General features: G+C 41.9%; 1 protein-coding gene across 2 annotated transcripts in view; it reads right to left on the bottom strand.

Annotated features, from left to right (window-relative positions):
• Positions 1-12141, bottom strand: part of CLSPN (claspin) — a 28320-nt gene extending 16179 nt beyond the window's left edge. For both annotated transcript variants that reach the window (XM_068539495.1, XM_068539496.1), the window contains exons 1-8: positions 12039-12141; positions 8485-8593; positions 7511-7959; positions 6727-6888; positions 5970-6047; positions 5565-5637; positions 4888-4996; positions 4120-4700 (exon numbers count right to left, since the gene is read on the bottom strand). In XM_068539495.1, coding sequence (XP_068395596.1) covers positions 4120-4700; positions 4888-4996; positions 5565-5637; positions 5970-6047; positions 6727-6888; positions 7511-7959; positions 8485-8593; positions 12039-12062 — 1585 coding nt within the window. In that variant the 5' untranslated portion in view covers positions 12063-12141. The remainder of the gene's footprint in view (positions 1-4119; positions 4701-4887; positions 4997-5564; positions 5638-5969; positions 6048-6726; positions 6889-7510; positions 7960-8484; positions 8594-12038) is intronic.
• Positions 12142-17370: the final 5229 nt, after the last annotated feature.

Genomic DNA, 17370 nt, shown 5'->3' on the forward strand with positions numbered 1-17370 from the left:
AATAAATATGTGCGGGCTTCCCCGGTGGCACAGTGGTTGAGAATCTGCCTGCCAATGCAGGGCACACGGGTTCGAGCCCTGGTCTGGGAAGATTCCACATGCCGCGGAGCAACTAGGCCCGTGAGCCACAATTACTGAGCCTGCGCATCTGGAGCCTGTGCTCCGCAACAAGAAAGGCCGCGATAATGAGAGGCCCGCGCACCGCGATGAAGAGTGGCCCCCGCTCGCCACAACTAGAGAAAGCCCTCGCACAGAAACGAAGACCCAACACAGCCAAAATAAATAAATAAATAAATAAATAACGTTCCCTTTTAAAAAAATAAATAAATAAATATGTGCAATTCTTTTTAAAAAAGTATTAAGCTGGTAGAAAAAATACCATACTCCTCAATTATTCAAGGGCTTAATTTCTCATGGGTTTCACCCTCCTTTTAAAAAATTCCCTTTTTTGAACATTTCACTGCTTATTAGCAATCTCACTAAATATGAGTAAGGTCAATTTAAAAAATGGAAAAAGAAAATAACAATCAATGCAATGAGTGATGTAACTCGCAGCAGGACTGGAAAAGTCTCTTCGTGAAAATTTTACAGATATAATCAGTACAATCAGAAAGGAAATCCCAGTTAGAAGTGGTCCCTGTACCACACGCCCAACTTGTATATAAACAGGAATATGAATACACACACACACACACACACACACACACACGTAGTATGAGTTCAATGGTCTAATAGCAACAGGGCCTTTCCCTTCTTCCCCCTTGCTATTGCTCAGAACTTTCTTTCCTTTCTCCCTCAGCTAGCTGTTACCTCTCTCAGTCTGTTTAACAAGTCAATCATACCATAGTGGGATCTGGTGTAAAAGAGCTGACAGACAGGAAAGGAGAGGAAGAAAAGCTCCTTTGGGATTGAAGGATGCTGGCTATTTTCACATGCTGTGAGTTCTCTTCCATGATAAAATGTCCGAGATACTCCAAGTTTGGCTCTTTTTCTAAAATGTGCTCAAATCATACTTTAGTAGTTTTGTGCTTAGCATGTAGATGTGGGTTTTCCCTCCCTAGAGCGTCTTAGTAGAAAAAGAGAAGAACTGGAAAGAAACCTTTTTATTCTGAGTCCCTAACATTATTTATTAGTAGAAAAAATCCAATTCCAAAGGATGGCATGTTTACATTGCAAACCAAAGAGTAGGGAGAGAAGCTGTAAGTCTGCAACCCATTTTATATTATTTCAGTAAGTTGGAAGCAACAGGTAGTGGCAGTGGAAAGGGAACAGAAATAGGCAGCTCATCACTGGTGCCAAGAGAATAAAAGAAGTGGAAGGGGAGGAAGATTACTCAGGACCTTAAATAAGAGTGAGGCAGGAGTTGCCTTCATTCTTCTGGAGAAAGCCAGGTCCCTCAAAACTCTTCATTCCCCAACCCACTGGAGCACCCCTTTTCCTTGCCCTTTACTACGTGACTCAACCACCACCCTCCTCTCTATAGAACCCCTGTTCAAGCTCCTCTCTCTCCATCAGTCTTTTCCCAACACCTTTCGTCTCCTCTCTAAGTGAAAAGTCTCTGCTCCAGCTCATGTCTCCACCTAAAAGCCCTGCATGATCTGGCCTCTAGTCACCAACCTCCTTGCAATCTTCACTTCAGCTAACCAGAGCTTTCTCTTGTCTTTGTGTCTTTTGTAGGTCTGTCCCCTCCACCAAGAAAACCCTCCCTCACCTCTCTGCCTTCGTATCTCCTACTCAGCTTTCAGGACTCAGCTCAGGTATGAGCTCCTTTCAGAAGCTTCCCTGACTCCCTGTGAGGAACTCTTTCTCTAGGCTCAAAGTATGCACAGCACTTAACATGCAATTTTTCTGCCTGTTACTCCTACTAGACTTTAATTTCCTTGTGAGAAGGGACTACATCTTACTTGCATACACAGCACCCAACACCATGCTAAATAAAAGTTTATTGCATGAATGAATAAATGTTGATCCTAACTTCATATATTATGAAACAGGCTGATCTGGAAACCCAATATTCATGTCAAATACTATTTCTGAAGGAAAACATATTCTGAGTTAAAAATAAGTGCTTACTATGAGCCAGGCATTGTGCTAGTTCCCTGTATAAGCCAAGTGTAATACTGGAAAAATTACCCAACCTCTCCAAACCTCAGGCTCTTCATTTGCAAAATAATATCTGGGGCTATGAAAATTAAGAAAGATAACTAATGGGGCTTCCCTGGTGGTGCAGTGGTTGAGAATCTGCCTGCTAATGCAGGGGACACGGGTTCGAGCCCTGGTCTGGGAAGATCCCACATGCCGCAGAGCAACTGGGCCCGTGAGCCACAACTACTGAGCCTGCGCGTCTGGAGCCTGTGCTCCGCAACAAGAGAAGCTGCGATAGTGAGAGGCCCGCGCACCGCGATAAAGAGTGGCCCCCGCTCACCACAACTAGAGAAAGCCCTCACAAAGAAATGAAGACCCAGCACAGCCAAAAATAAATAAATAAAAAAAAAGAAAGATAACTTATAAAAAGATCTATCAGTGTCTAATATAGTAGGTATGCAAAAAAAAAGGTTTCTTCCCTTTTCTGTTTCTCAGTCCGAGACTGTTTAGAAAACTTCTAGTCCCATATAACAAAATTTCACAGTATTAGTATAGTAAGTACTCAAAAAGTTCTACCGCACCTTTTAGTCTGAGACTATTCAGATAACTTCTAGTCCCACACAACAAAACTTTCCCTCCCTGTTCTGGGCAACAGCTTATTCCCACGCTTCTTTGCTAATAGAGCTATGCTAGTTGTTACAAAACCCTTCCACCCCCCCAGCTGCTCCGGTCAAACTGACTTACACGTCCTCCCAATATGCACCACACAGAGCTCTTTCTGTCCCTTCTAAGAACGTCCTTCTCTCCACTTCCACAAAGTGGAATCAACAAAGACTGATACTGTGGCTGACCTAGCACCTGCCAACCATATGTTATTTAATGAAGGAGAGTCTTGATGTAAATAATTTCACTAATAATAGAAATAGCCACCACTTGAGTGTTTCTTTATGCTATCCACTTGTATGCGTTATTTCAACAAATCTTCACTAAAGCCCTGTGAACCAGATAGCGTTATTTCATTTTTTTAAAAAGATGCCTTGGAGAGGTCAAATAGCAGACTCAAGTTTAAACAGTGAGTAGTGTAATCCAGATTCAGATCCCAACCTTGCTGTAGACCCTAAGCTCTTAATTATCATATCACATTGCAGAGGAGGGAAGAGGGAACACCTAATTTTACCGACAAGTCAGGAAGTCTACCCAATGTGGGTAATACTTGATTTCTATCTTGAAGGATCATTCATTCACTCTTTCATTCATTCAGTAAACATGGCTGCCTACAATGTGTCATCCACTGTGGAAGCACGGGGGACAGAGTAAGGAATAAGCCAGAAGATCCCTACTCAAAGTATAAAGGGGAAGGTAGTGAACAAGTAATTACATCCACTTATTCTTTAATCACCTATTGTAGGAAACTTATCCCTCCTCTTTACTCCTATGATTCTTTACTCTAAATGTTTCTTTCAGCAAATACTCTCCCTTTTCTCCATGTTATTTAACTTTTTCCAATTATCAGTGACACATGTTCATGATAGAAGATGTCACTTCCTTGTATTACTGTTATTTGCCTGCTTATCTCCCCCGCTACAGCGTAAGTACCTTAAGTGTAGGATAAATGTCAGATTTCTCAAGTATGCCTTACAGCAACTTGCATGTAGTGGATAGTTTAATGCTTGTTGAATGAATGAAAAGAAAGAAAAGAAATTCAGTTTTGCAGACAATTTGCTGAACCAAGATATTTCTAACTGTGAAAAACTGAATAATGCTTTTATCAAAGTCATACCATAAAACAACAGCAATGTACCCTGCTTTGTACATTAACTATCAACAGGTTTCCATTTAAACAAGGTTTAGAACATTCTAATACCCTGCCAAATGTATCTAAATGATTTCTATCTGGTATCTGGTACATCTGTAGAATAAGACCATGTGTGATTATTTGTTTCTGCTGTATTCCCTGTCCTCCACAGTGGCAAATAATAGAAAGCTGCCAGAACAAATCACTCTAGAGAAGCTCCTCACAATTCAAAGGATTACCTCTGTTGGTTTCAGGTTCTTCAAGTATCACAAAAGAATCTTTGTCGGCACCCAGCCGAGGTTGAATGAAAACATCTACTCCCAGTTGCTTAAGTCTATCCACAGTGAACCTCCTCACTTTCTCAGGTGGCACCACTGCTGCTGATTTAGTTTGTTGGCTGGGCTCTTCCACCTTCTCATCTGCTTCTTCTGTTTTTTTCAGGCCTTCTTCTTCCTCCAGGGCACAAGGTTCAGGTGCCACAAGCCCTCCAGCCTGATACTCCTCACTGTCCTTATTCCCAAGGAAGCTGCATTCCTGTTGTGCCACCGAGATGTCCCCAGGTGAAGGTCTAGCATCACTCTGCTCCTGTTTCTCGGGAAGTTCTAGCTCTTCACTTCCTGTCAAATCCTTACTGCAAGACTCATCTGATCCAGTAGTGATCTGGGGTTCCTTTGAAACTGCAGGGAGTGCATTAATTTCCATTTCATATCCTGCACCTGTTGTCTGCTCAGAATCTTTGCTATGGTGGTCACTATTTATCTCAGTTGTATTTTCAGTGTCTGTGATTTCTTTGTGATGGCTTGCCTGATACTTAGATGACCTAGAGAAGGGAAAATAACCTGGAGTTGAAAATTATCCTAAACGTGAAACATTCTTATCCCTTAGCACGTAATGAATCGGTTAAATCAATTTTAAGGAAGTGAGGAATCTGAACTCTTTACAGCAGATGTTTGCCTCAAAACTGAATGTTTATGAAAATTATAATCACAAGGAAAGAAGGTTCTTACTTCAGTAGTGCCATGGCATTTCCCTGGCAAGTGGGCCGGGGTTTACGTTTGAAGAATTCATGAACAGTTTTATTCTCAGGCATATGATATGGAAGATTAAGTGCAGACTCTATAAAATGGAACAAAACAAGCAAATACATATACTGTACATTCTGAAATGTCACTTTACATTCAGTTAACTAAACAACCAAAGCCATCACCAGAAACAGAAAACAATCCTGCCTTTAATAAAAGCAGGATCCAACTACAAAAACATTCCCTGAAGACCAGTGGCTTTTAAAACAAGGTGTGAAATCAAATTGATCCAGTAAGTTTTTTAAAAATAGAGCTTCCTGGACCCCATTTCAAGCCTACTGAATCAGAATTTCTGTGGGGCCTAAGAATTTATAAATTTGAAACATTTGTAAAAGGGATCCTGATGCAGCCAGGCCATAGACAACCCTTTAAAAAACTCCCTCATTACCACCACTACAGTTCTGAAAGTTTTCTCAGTTTATACTAATGTTCCAGGGGCTTCAGAACAATGGCCATTCATCAAGATCGATTCTAAACTTGATTATTATAATCTCATTCATATTAAGATTGTTAAAAAAAAAAGGAAAGTCCCCAATATCCAAGTTGAGCTTACAGAGAAATAATGTGATTTGCCTCAGTGTTTACCATACTGGTTTCTTTACCTCGAATAAGGCGCTGAGTCTCACTATGCAATTGTTTTAATGCTTCCTTACTTAACTTGGCTGCCTTTCTTTCCTTAAAGAAAACAAAAAGTGAGACTACATTAATGCTATTATCCAGAAAGATTGATAGATATTCATCCCTTAAAAGTCTGCTCTCTCCAAGAAAAGAGGATGGAGAGGGAACAGTGAGCATTAATAAGATCAAAACAATATAAACTTCAGGAGCTCATTTATTTGCAAGCCTCATAGAATTCATTCAATCCAATTCATATTTGTGTCCCTACTATGTACAAACCAATATCCTGGGAATCAGGGTAATATGCTAGACACAATAAAATTCCTGAAAAACCCACAATCGCCTGGGAAAAGAGCTCAACATGAAAACTATATAGGGCTCTATGTCACCTTCCTCGTGGTGCCTTTTGATAACTCAGTTTCTTCTTCAAATGAATAGACCTCACTCTCCAAAGATGGTTCCTTTTTCTAAAAGAGAAGATTGCAAATGGATTAACAGGGAAAAAAATTAAACTGACACAAGAGGATGTTGCTTATGCAAAGACTGCTTTTGCACTCCAACATCACATCATGCTACATTAATGATAAATCAATAATTATCAAATATAAAATGTTAGACACACAGCATCCTCTAATGCCTAGAAAACACATTAGTTGTCTCCAGTGGAGCTTGGGCCCTCATTTCTTACACCTCTATATTACATCTTTCCCTAAGGAGGGACAATGACTTCCAGGACGCTAATCTCAGGAAGGATGATTATGCTTCCAAACACTCAGGACAACGATGCTTTGACTGATGCTTCTCTTTGATACCCTTCCTGAAACCCTATAGGTTCATTTCCTAGAGGCCACCAGATTATAAAATTTACATCTCTGACCCCTTTTTTACCTGTTTCTTACAAAACATAAAGTATCTTACTTTCCTCAACGTTCTTATTAGGGCAATGAAAATACTAGTTTCCAAACAAGGTAGCACGTCTATCACTTGTACTGCATAATTCCAAAATTAACAGCTGAAAAACTTAAATCAATTGACATGTGTTTTTCTTCAGTTAAAAAAAAAATTAAGGCTCCAACAGTAAGTGAGAAAACAAAGCAAAGGTTAGAAGCAGTGGGTTAGCTCTAATTGCAGTCATCTTTTACTTGCCTTGTGCTTTTTTACTTTGTTTTTCACAGCTGCCCTTATTGATTCTAATGACTCTTCATCTTCTAATGGAGAGTTATTTTCCTCCTCCAGCCCAGTTTCAAAAAGGTCTTTATCCACAAGTAGACAGCCACTGTCATTAAATAGCTGTTTCACATCATCTTCCTGGGTAACACAAAGAAAAAGCAAGATCCAATCATTTTCAAATCCAATGTTTTACAACACCGTATAGCAATTTGCATCAGGACAGAAAAAGCTCATGCTTCATCAACAGACAAGTATATGGCATCTTAGAACATTATCACTGGTTCCTAATCCATAGTCATCCTTTGAAGTCCATGCTGTGATTTTACACAATTGTCCAAAACTAACTTAATAAATAGTACACTTGTTTTTGAAAAGTCAATTAAATACTTCATTAAGCAACTAGCTTATAAAATTTGAGGATGGTTTTTCTAGTTAGCAAACAAGACTTTTGACTGATGGAGGCATGAAAAATCCTATGAAAGTTAATTTTCATCAGATCAGAAACAGCAAAGAATAACTCCACATGCTCACAAAGAAAATCAGAAACCCATTTATTTGGAAGGTGTCCTCTTACATCCAAAATGGAGAATGAGACCAACGGATTTGAAATCACATACCTCACTGCAAGACAATCAACTCGAAGGTATATTCTGAGTGCAGAAACAACCTCAAGAACTAAAAGCAACTTTTTTTCCTAAAAGCAACTTTTTCTAAAACATTAACCTGCCTTAGAAACAGCAAATTATTCTTTTAAATGTACCTCATTTTTTGTTTCCTTCTTTTTCAGCTGCCTAATTTTCTCCATCTTTCTCTCCTCTTTCTCGAGTCTTCGCTTTGATTTTACTTTTGTTTTTCCTCCAATTCCTTCTTTATCATGTATGGGTTTTTTGGAAATCTTTCTGTCAACTGTAAAATCCACAGAGTTTTCAGATTGGAGACTCAGCTCTAAGCAAGGTGTCACCTGGGTTTCAAGATTTTCGTGACACAAAGACTCCTCGATGTCACTCTCATCACTGTTCACCAGAGTTCTGTAAATCCTTCTGACTTTTACATTTTTTCCGGCATGTAAGTTCTCCTTATCTTCCTCCTCAATATCGTCATAGGTAGTTTTCTCTGGAGAGGCATTTGTGCCCTCTCGTTCAGAATCACTCTCTTGTAGCACCTTCCTGCTTTTCAATTTCTTACTCACAAATATCTCTTCATCTGAATCTGGAGGAAACACAATTTTTTTTAGAGTCTACCGTCATTTGGCCTTCTTCCTAGTCCCCGTACTCCTCAAAAAACATATCCAATTATCCAAGTGATGTATCACCTTGTGAAATTATGTAACTAACACTAAGAACTGATTGTAGCAAAGCAAATCTAAAAATATATTTTTAAAAACATTTTCCCTGGAAAAATATCTCTTACTAAGAAATGTAATTATATATATTTACAATGTGTAAAGCTGTTCTGATCCTTCTGGCAGGTGTTAAAAGTCCTTTTATTATAGGATGAATGCATTTAACCAGGCAATATGGTATCTTCTAGACACTTTATACATTCAATAATATAAGAAATGGTTATTTTCAAAAGGGTACAAGCACTATTATTTCGCTTTTATAATAAACAGAACAAACAAGGTTAAGCATTAATAATTTAATAAATCAGAGAATAATGAAATTAATCCAGTCCCCTTACAACCCAAGCTCCCACATTCTATTCCTAAAAATAAAAGTACTGACTGTTACAAACCTTGTTCACTCAAGAGCCCAACTGTTTCACAGCTGCCCTGTCCACTGTCTGAAGGACTATCTGCTTCTTCTTGTGAAATGAGTTTTGAATCATTGATTTCTAGGTGAACCTAGAAAATAAGAATATACTTTGTATTAACCAGCAGGTGACAGAAAGCTCTAAGTACATAAAGTTACACAAATTATCATGGGATCATCAGGCTGAAATAAGGAAAAACCAATACAGTGGTGTAACAAAAGGATGACATTAAGAATTACTGGACAGGACTTCCCTGGTGGCACAGTGGTTAAGAGTCCGCCTGCGGGCTTCCCTGGTGGTGCAGTGGTTGAGAATCTGCCTGCCAATGCAGGGGACACGGGTTCGAGCCTTGGTCTGGGAAGATCCCACATGCCGCAGAGCAGCTAGGCCCGTGAGCCACAATTACTGAGCCTGCGCATCCGGAGCCTGTGCTCCGCAACAAGAGAGGCCGCGACAGTGAGAGGCCCGCGCACCGCAATGAAGAGTGGCCCCCACTTGCCACAACTAGAGAAAGCCCTCGCACAGAAACGAAGACCCAACACAGCCATAAATAAATAAATAAATAAAAATTAAAAAAAAAAAAAAAAAAAAGAATCCGCCTGCCAATGCAGTGGACACAGGTTCAATCCCTGGTCCGGGAAGATCCCACATGCCGCAGAGCAACTAAGCCCGAGAGCCAAAACTACTGAGCCCATGTGCCACAACTACTGAAGCCACACACCTAGAGCTTGTGCTCCACAGCAAGGGAAGACCCCGCAATGAGAAGCCCACGCACCGCAACGCTCGCAGCAACTAGAGAAAGCCCATGCGCAGCAACGAAGACCCAATGCAGCCAAAAATAAATAAATAAAATAATTTATAAAAGAAAAAAAAAAAGAATTACTGAACAAAAAAACAAACTAAAATTCATTGTTCACCTTTGAAGGATATTATAGGACCAACTCTTTGAGTTATGGTAAATAAATTTAAAGAATCAAGCACTTATTGCGTTTTACTGTGAACTGTTTCTCAGTGTATCCAAATGACATGATAAATGACATCACAGAGAGGCAATCCAGATGTGGGAAACTCTATAGGTCAAACTCTGTGGTTTCTTTAACAGTAAATTGCAAGAAAAAAAAAGAGGGAGAGGGACTTATAAAGAGAGTTAAGATATTTACACACACATATCACCGACTGCAATATGCAGGCTTTGTTTGGATCCTAATTCAAACAAACTGAAAGTATATGTATGAGTCAAAGAAATCTGAACACTGATTAGCTATTTAATATCAAGCAATAATCCTAAATTTTTTAGGTATGGTAATAATATAGTAGTTATCTTTTTTGGAAAGCCCTTACATTTTAGAGATTCATGATGAAATATCTGTGGATGAAATATGTGTGGAATTTGCTGCCAAATAATCCAGTTAGGGGGGAAGTGGGTGGGGGTATAAATGAAACAAGATTGGCATGATTTGATAATTGTTGAAGTTAGGTGATGGGTTCATTATAACAGCCTTTCCATGTTTATGTCTGAAATTCAGCCCCCCCCCCAAAAAATTTTTTTAAGTCACAAGTGAAAAATCTAAGGAGACGGGGGTATGTTGGGTGACTTGACTAGTTAGTGACCAAGCTTAGTTCATAGAACTCTGAATCAACTTATTAATAAGGGGGAAAATACATCTGTAATGTAATAGGTCACAAGGCCTCACCCTAATGGTTTCTCAAACAACTATTAAATTGATTTGAATGTTTAGTACAATTATTAAAATTATAACCAAAAATAACACAAACGGAGGAATATCACTGAGGATCATGATGTATATGCTGATGATCCTCCCAACAATGGAAAGCAGTAAGACTATTTGTGGATATGGAAACTGAGTTCAGGTAACCACATAGCTCAATACATGGTGATAAAAAAATAAAAATAAATAAAAAAAATACATGGTGATACTCTTTTTTTTTTTTTAATAGATCGATTGATTGATTGATTTTTGGCTACGTTGGGTCTTCGTTGCTGCCCGCGGACTTTCTCTCGTTGCAGCAAGCAGGGGCTGCTCTTTGTTGCGGTGCGCGGGCTTCTCACTGCGGCGGCCTCTCCTGTTCCGGAGCACGGGCTCCAGGCACACGGGCTTCAATAGTTGTGGTGCGTGGGCTCAGCAGTTGTGGCTCGTGGGCTCTAGAGCGCAGGCTAAGTAGTTGTGGCACACGGGCTTAGTTGCTCCACGGCATGTGGGATCCTCCCGGACCAGGGCTCGAACCCGTGTGCCCTGCACTGGCAGGCAGATTCCCAACCACTGCGCCACCAGGGCTCGAACCCGTGTGCCCTGCACTGGCAGGCAGATTCCCAACCACTGCGCCACCAGGGAAGCCCCATGGTGATACCCTTAATCACTGTATCTAGGCAATCTGCAGCAGAACCAGCAACAGTCAGGACCAGGAACAGGGTGAGGCTAGAAGGTCTCAAAACACTCAGCAATCAAGATATTTTAGTGCAATATTAAAATAAAAAATCAAATGGGCAAATTATGACTCATGAGGTCAGCTGCTTGCTTTTGTAAATAAAGTTTTTTGGAACCAGGGCCAGGATGAGCGTGAGACAGAGTAGTGCAAACACAGGGTCGGATCTTGTCTTCATTTCAAAGTTTGATATTTTGTTCAAAATCAAATAATGGAATTTTTTGCATTAATTTTTATTTTTAAAATACTGCATTAAAATATTATCTTGAACCACAAGGTCCTACTGTATAGCACAGGGAACTCTATCCAATATCCTGTGATAAACATAATGGAAAAGAATAAGAAAAAGAATGTACATATATGTATAACTGAGTCACTTTGCTGTACAGCAGTAATTAACACATTATAATTCAACTATACTTCAGTAAAAATAAATTTTTAAAATTATCTTGAAGCGCCCCGTTAAATTTTGCTCCCAAGACGAGTGTCTCACTCCAGTCCCAGCCCCAGAAAAGAACACAGATCTGGAAACAGATGTCGTTTCTATGCCAATTCCGACAGCGACCAGCCAGTCACCTCCCGGAAGGCTCCGAGACTGGTACCTTCACCTCTCGGGACCCTGTGTGATGACCTCAGAGGCCTCTTCCAGACCCAAGTTAGAAGTCTCTTAAGACTCCCGCCGTCCATTTACAGTTAATGCTGCCCCTCACCCTAGCGGCCCGGTTCGGCCTGGTCCTTCCTCCTTTTTGGGGCGCAGTTGGAGGAAGAGCTTCCGCCGCAGGAAACGCGCCAAAGGGGCGGGATGAGCAGGCTGAGCAGAGGCTGGCGGCGGGCTGCGCGCGCCGCAAAGACCAGGAGCAACCTCCCCGAGGGGACCGAGGCGCGGGGACCCCAGCGCCGGGATCGGCCGCGGGGTCCCGAGCGCGCGGGGCCCGTGGTTTTATCTCCGCGGGGCCGCGAAGCCGAGCTGCCGCGGTGCACGTAGTCCTCCCAGCCTCCACGACCCACTCAGCCGGCTCGACCCCTGCCCCACCTCACCCCTCCGCGCCGGGCCTCCGCAGCTGCAGATAGAGGCAAGTGCATAAACTCACCTCGGAAGCCACTTCGCCCGTCATGACTCCGGCCTCCGCAGCGCGCCGCTCGGGAAGAAGCTGGTCTCCGCTTCCCCGACCCGGGACGCAGCTGCTCCCACAGTCTCCTGCCAGGCAGCGGCGTTCGAGCTTTCGCGCCCAGCCACAGTGGAGGCCCCGCCCTTAACGATTTTCACCAATCCGGAGGAGGCTTTCTACATGAGGCCACGCCCCCATCCTGTCCTACCAATTGAAGCTCCTTCGGCCAGCCGGTTGAATGTAATCTGGGTTAGGTTGGCGGGTCGCGGCTCCTCTTGTCAACTGAGGCAGGGGGAGGCTGGAGGTGTCCTGGCCGCCTGGCGGCCAGACCCTCTGGCCTTGCAAGAGGTTACCGTGCGAGTGGTGATCTTTGACCTTTGACCTTTACTGTAGCGCGGCAGCTCCCATCAAGCGCATTTTGAGGAGTAAGCCCTCCAGGCGGGAAGTGAGCCAGGAGAAGATCCCTGGGCACCTGAAGTCATCCCCGTGGGGATTTTCTCCAGGACCTCCTTTCCTGGAGCAGCTGGATCCCACCTGCTCTTTCTTGTACATGGCACTCACGCCACTGGGCATCAAAAAAGAAAAGCTTTGTGGGCTGCTCAGATACCAAAGAATATCCTTGGATAACCTTTATTATTTTATTTAAGGTTAATTCGAGTATGCAGAAAACACACACTCATCCCACTTCCATACTCTTTGGACAAGGCAGGAAAAAAAATTAAAGGTCTGGAGTCAGACTAATCCCAGACAGTTCTAATCCCTTGTCATTGTCCTGGTTACTATCTTTTTGCCCCTTCAGGTCCATTCTCTCTCTTTCCTTATCCTGCTCTGTCCAGGCAAGGCTGACTTCTCCGCAATGCATTATTCAAGCTCCCTTGCCCTCCAGATTCTTGTTGAGTCTAGCTACTGGAAGATATTTACAAGATTACTGTAAGGAAGAGATGAGTGCACCAAGAAAGAAAGGTCACGTTTACCTCCCCCACTTCACCGGCCATGATCCTATCCACTGACAGGGTGACCAACTCATTCCAGTTTTCCCAGGACTTGCCCAGTTTTAGCAATGAAAGTCCCACCTCCCAGGAATCTCCTCAGTCCCAGGCAAACCAGGATGGTTAGTCACCCTATCCACTGGCCTCCTCTTCCAAGTTACCAGCTTTAGCTGAGTTCAGATAAAAGTTCTCTTTCCTCATCTTCATTTCTTCACCTCCTTTCAACCCATGTCTGCTCCCACCAACAAGATCCCATCTTCCATCCTCTTCTCTCACATCTCAGTCTATCCACCTTTTCACGCACTTTACTATTAATTTTTACATTGATGATTCCTAAATATACATCTACACACTCTTCCCTCATATTTGGAGGGCTAACATTTGTTGGGGGCTTACCTTGAGACAGAAACAGTCACAAGAATTTTGCAAGCATTATCTTATTCAATCTTTAGAGTAACTTTGTAAGGTAATAATACTATCTGCATTTTAGCAGATGAGGAAACTAAACCTTTCAAAGGCTAGTAACTGGTGGAGCCAATATTCACACCCTGCTCAGTCTGACTCCAGTGCTCATACTCCTCAGAGGGACCTTGCCTGCACACCCTCTACATTCTCCCTCCATCCCCTGTACTGGTTTCCCTGATAGCATTTACCTCTGCCTGAAGTTTTATTTCTGTGTGTTTGTATATTGTTGCTTCAAGATGACAAGCACTTTTTTTTTCTTTGACACCATATGTTCCTGATCTAGAATAGTCATTCTCAAACTTGAGCATGCATCAGAATGACCTGAAGGGCTTGTAAGAACAGATTTTTGGACCCCATTCCCAGAATTTCTGATTCAGTATGTCTGATGTGAGGGCCAAGAATTTGCATTTCTAACAAGTTCCCAGGTGATGCTAAAGCAGCTGGTATGGCGATCACACTTTGAGAAGCAAGGGCTTAGAACATACCTGGATCATGATAGAGAAATCAATCAATATTTGTTAATCTAATTAACTCAGTCGCTTGACAACTATATTATTCTTCTTGAATTCCCTCTGGGAAGTGAATAAATGAGGTGACACTCCTGACATTAACATTTTCAGAACCATTAGCATTTTCCTTTCTGTGGGGAGCACTTCTTCAGTCACCTGAGAAACTAAGAGAGCTCTGATTTGGACAATAGGTGGAAGGAGTGAGCTAGGAAGGGGAAACTTTTTATTCTATATATTAACTTGTGCCAAGCTAAAGCAAGTCTGTATTTGAAATTAGCAATCTATATTCTCAGTTTTGGTGAGAATATAGCACCGTAATCCAAGTTACCAATTCAGAAATCTGGAAGTCATGTTGACTCCTCTCTGTCTCTTGATTCTCAAGATTAATCATCCAACAAGCTCTGTTTATGAAGTTGATAGATGGCAGTGAGGGAAAGATCTGGAGTGTTCACTTTGCAAGGATGAGCCTGAACCTATCGCATAAATGGCTTTGTGATCTTAAGTAAGTCATTTAGCTTCTCAGAGCCTTGTTTTCTTTATTTGTAATTAGAAAACATTGGATTAGATCATGATTCTCAAATGGGTTTGATTGGCAGAGCACCTGGAAGTTAGGTACTCTACAGGAACTACTTGACAATACTGACACATTTATTTTGGTCATAGAATTTGGGAAATTGTTTCACTAGTAGAATCTATCATTATATCACAAAAAATCAATATAAGAAAGCAATTATAAGGGGCTTCCCTGGTGGCGCAGTGGTTGAGAATCCGCCTGCCAATGCAGGGGACACGGGTTCGAGCCCTGGTCCGGGAAGATCCCACGTGCCGCGGAGCAACTGGGCCCGTGAGCCACAATTGCTGAGCCTGCACGTCTGGAGCCTGTGTGCCGCGATAGTGAGAGGCCCACGCACCGCGATGAAGAGTGGCCCCTGCTTGACGCAACTAGAGAAAGCCCTCGCACAGAAACAAAGACCCAACACAGCCATAAATAAATAAATAAATAAATAAATAAATAAATAAATAAATAAAAGAAAGAAAGCAATTATGAAAACATAATCCTTGTAATTTAACATGCTCAGCCCAGTCCAAAGTTCTATTTATATTTCCTTGCTGGCCAACAAATAAAAGCAGATTCCAAAGGCCCACGAAAGTTTGGAGGGAGAAAGTTGATTAAATTATATGTTTTACTTCATCTTTTCTGCAAATTGAGAGAGTCTACCATGTTAAATTTTTAGTACTCTTCCTCCTCTGGAGTTAAAGTGTGAGAACATGCTTTTCTGAAGTCCTAGGCCACTAAATCCTCATCCCTGGAGAAGCACTGCCACCATGTGGCAGGGATTGGTCATGTCATTCCATCTATTACCTGTAGCCTGTAGCCACTCTATCCTTTTTTTTTTCCCTTCATTTTAAAATTATTCAACAAGTTGTTTAAACTTTCCTTTGGAATGGTGAAATAATTACATCTCCCAGAATCTTCTTTCAAAAATAATTTTGTACTGTAATTCCATATAGTTGTAAAGCTTCTCTTGGAGAGTACCTGCTTGAAGGCCAGGGCTGTTTTTCTTGCTTGATGTCCAGTATCCACTGACCTTTAAAAATGGCACAGGACCTGACACATAGTGGATGATTAATAAATCATTGTCGAATGAATTATTAAAATACACCTAAAAAACAAAACCGAAAAATACCAGGGTCTCTTTCCAAGGCATGACAGCACACACACCATCAGCTATTTTGTATGCAGAAGCTCCTTTACAGCAACTTTTGGTAACCTAAAGTACCAAAAAGTATCAAATATCCATCTATTCCTTCAACAACCTTGAGCCCCTATTTAAGCCTACGCTAGACACAGAGAATATGAAGATAAATAAAATACAGTCTTGTTCTCAGAGAGTTTCCCATTGCTGGTTGAAGACAGGCAAGCAACTAGGCATGTGTAATGGAAGAAGTGTATACAAGCAGCTGTGGGGGCCCTGAAGGAGGGGAAACTGATTTTGCCTGGGGCAATTCAGGGGGGCATGACTCCAGAACTGAGTTTCAAAGATGGATTGGAATTCTCCAGGCTGGCATGAGGAGGAGAAGGTATTCCAGGTATGTGTAAGGGCTTGATAAAGCATGTCGTGTTGGGGAACTGAAAGTAGGTCAGTGCATCTAGAGCACAGAAGTGTGTGTTTGGGGGAGGGGGACGGATGGCCAGAATGAAGGCTGAAAGTTAAACAGGGCACAAAAAGTCTGGAGCGCTTTGCTTAGAGTTTAGTTTTTAGACGATATGAACTGGGCAGCTGGTGGATGGGGGTGTTGTTAAGGAGGGCAACATGGTTAGATATGTGCTTGAGAAAGATTATTCTGGCAGCATATGAAGGATGGATTGGAAGGGGATTAAACTGCAGGCAGGAAGACCAGTTGTCTAGGTGGGAGATTATAGGGACCTGAACTAGGTCAATGGTAGTAACAATAGAGAGGAGGAGATGGATTGGAAAAAAAGAGGCAAAATTGACAGGGCTTGTTGATGATTAACCTTGAGGGGCAAGGGACAATAGAGTCAATGTAAAACTAGTGACTCTTAGGTTTCTAGATTGCTTGAGTGACAGATTAGGGCACCAGTCACCAAAATTGAGAATATAGGTCACTAATTTCAAGCACAGACTCACTTTAGCTTGGCACAAGTTAATATGTAGAATAAAAGGTTTCCCCTTCCCAGGTCACCCCTGTCTGCCCCTTGTCCACCATGGAGCTCTCTCTCTTAGCTTTTCTGGTGACTGAAGAGGTATTCCCCAGGCACAGGTCCTTATCTCCTTTCTAGTTCCCAACTTCTATCTGTGCAGCATCCAAAACCTTAATTCAGCAGCTTTTAGTACTCCATTCATATATTTTCTCTTCAATTCCCTTTTCCTTTCTAGCTACCTACCCAGGAAGAATGTATAAGAGAAATTCCTCTGCCCTGCTTTATTCAATTTTCTGCCCAGGCTTTTTGCTTCAGCTTTTGAAAAAACCCAAGTGTTTTTCACAACCCAACCCTACCCTAAGCTTTATAGAAACTTAATGGCTTTTGGTGTGAGTAGTGTTTATTTAGATATTAGCATCCTCAGCACTTGGGGTCAACCCATATATGTATGTTTGGAGGAAGGGGATTCCATCACAGAAGGACAAAAAGGGTCTGCTCCACTCCTAATTTCTATTACATTTCAGCAAATTGGGTAGCCTAGTGCCTGACCTTCTTCAGACATGCCAGATAATTCAGGTGTACCTAGAAGGGCACAGACTTACAGGAATAGAGTAACTTCTTCAAGAACGATGTAGTTGGAGTAGGGAAGGAACACTTCCTAAGACAGGAGGTGGTACTGGACAGAC

The sequence above is a fragment of the Eschrichtius robustus genome, chromosome 3 (assembly GCF_028021215.1).
Source record: "Eschrichtius robustus isolate mEscRob2 chromosome 3, mEscRob2.pri, whole genome shotgun sequence".
In the NCBI taxonomy this organism is placed as follows: domain Eukaryota; kingdom Metazoa; phylum Chordata; class Mammalia; order Artiodactyla; family Eschrichtiidae; genus Eschrichtius; species Eschrichtius robustus.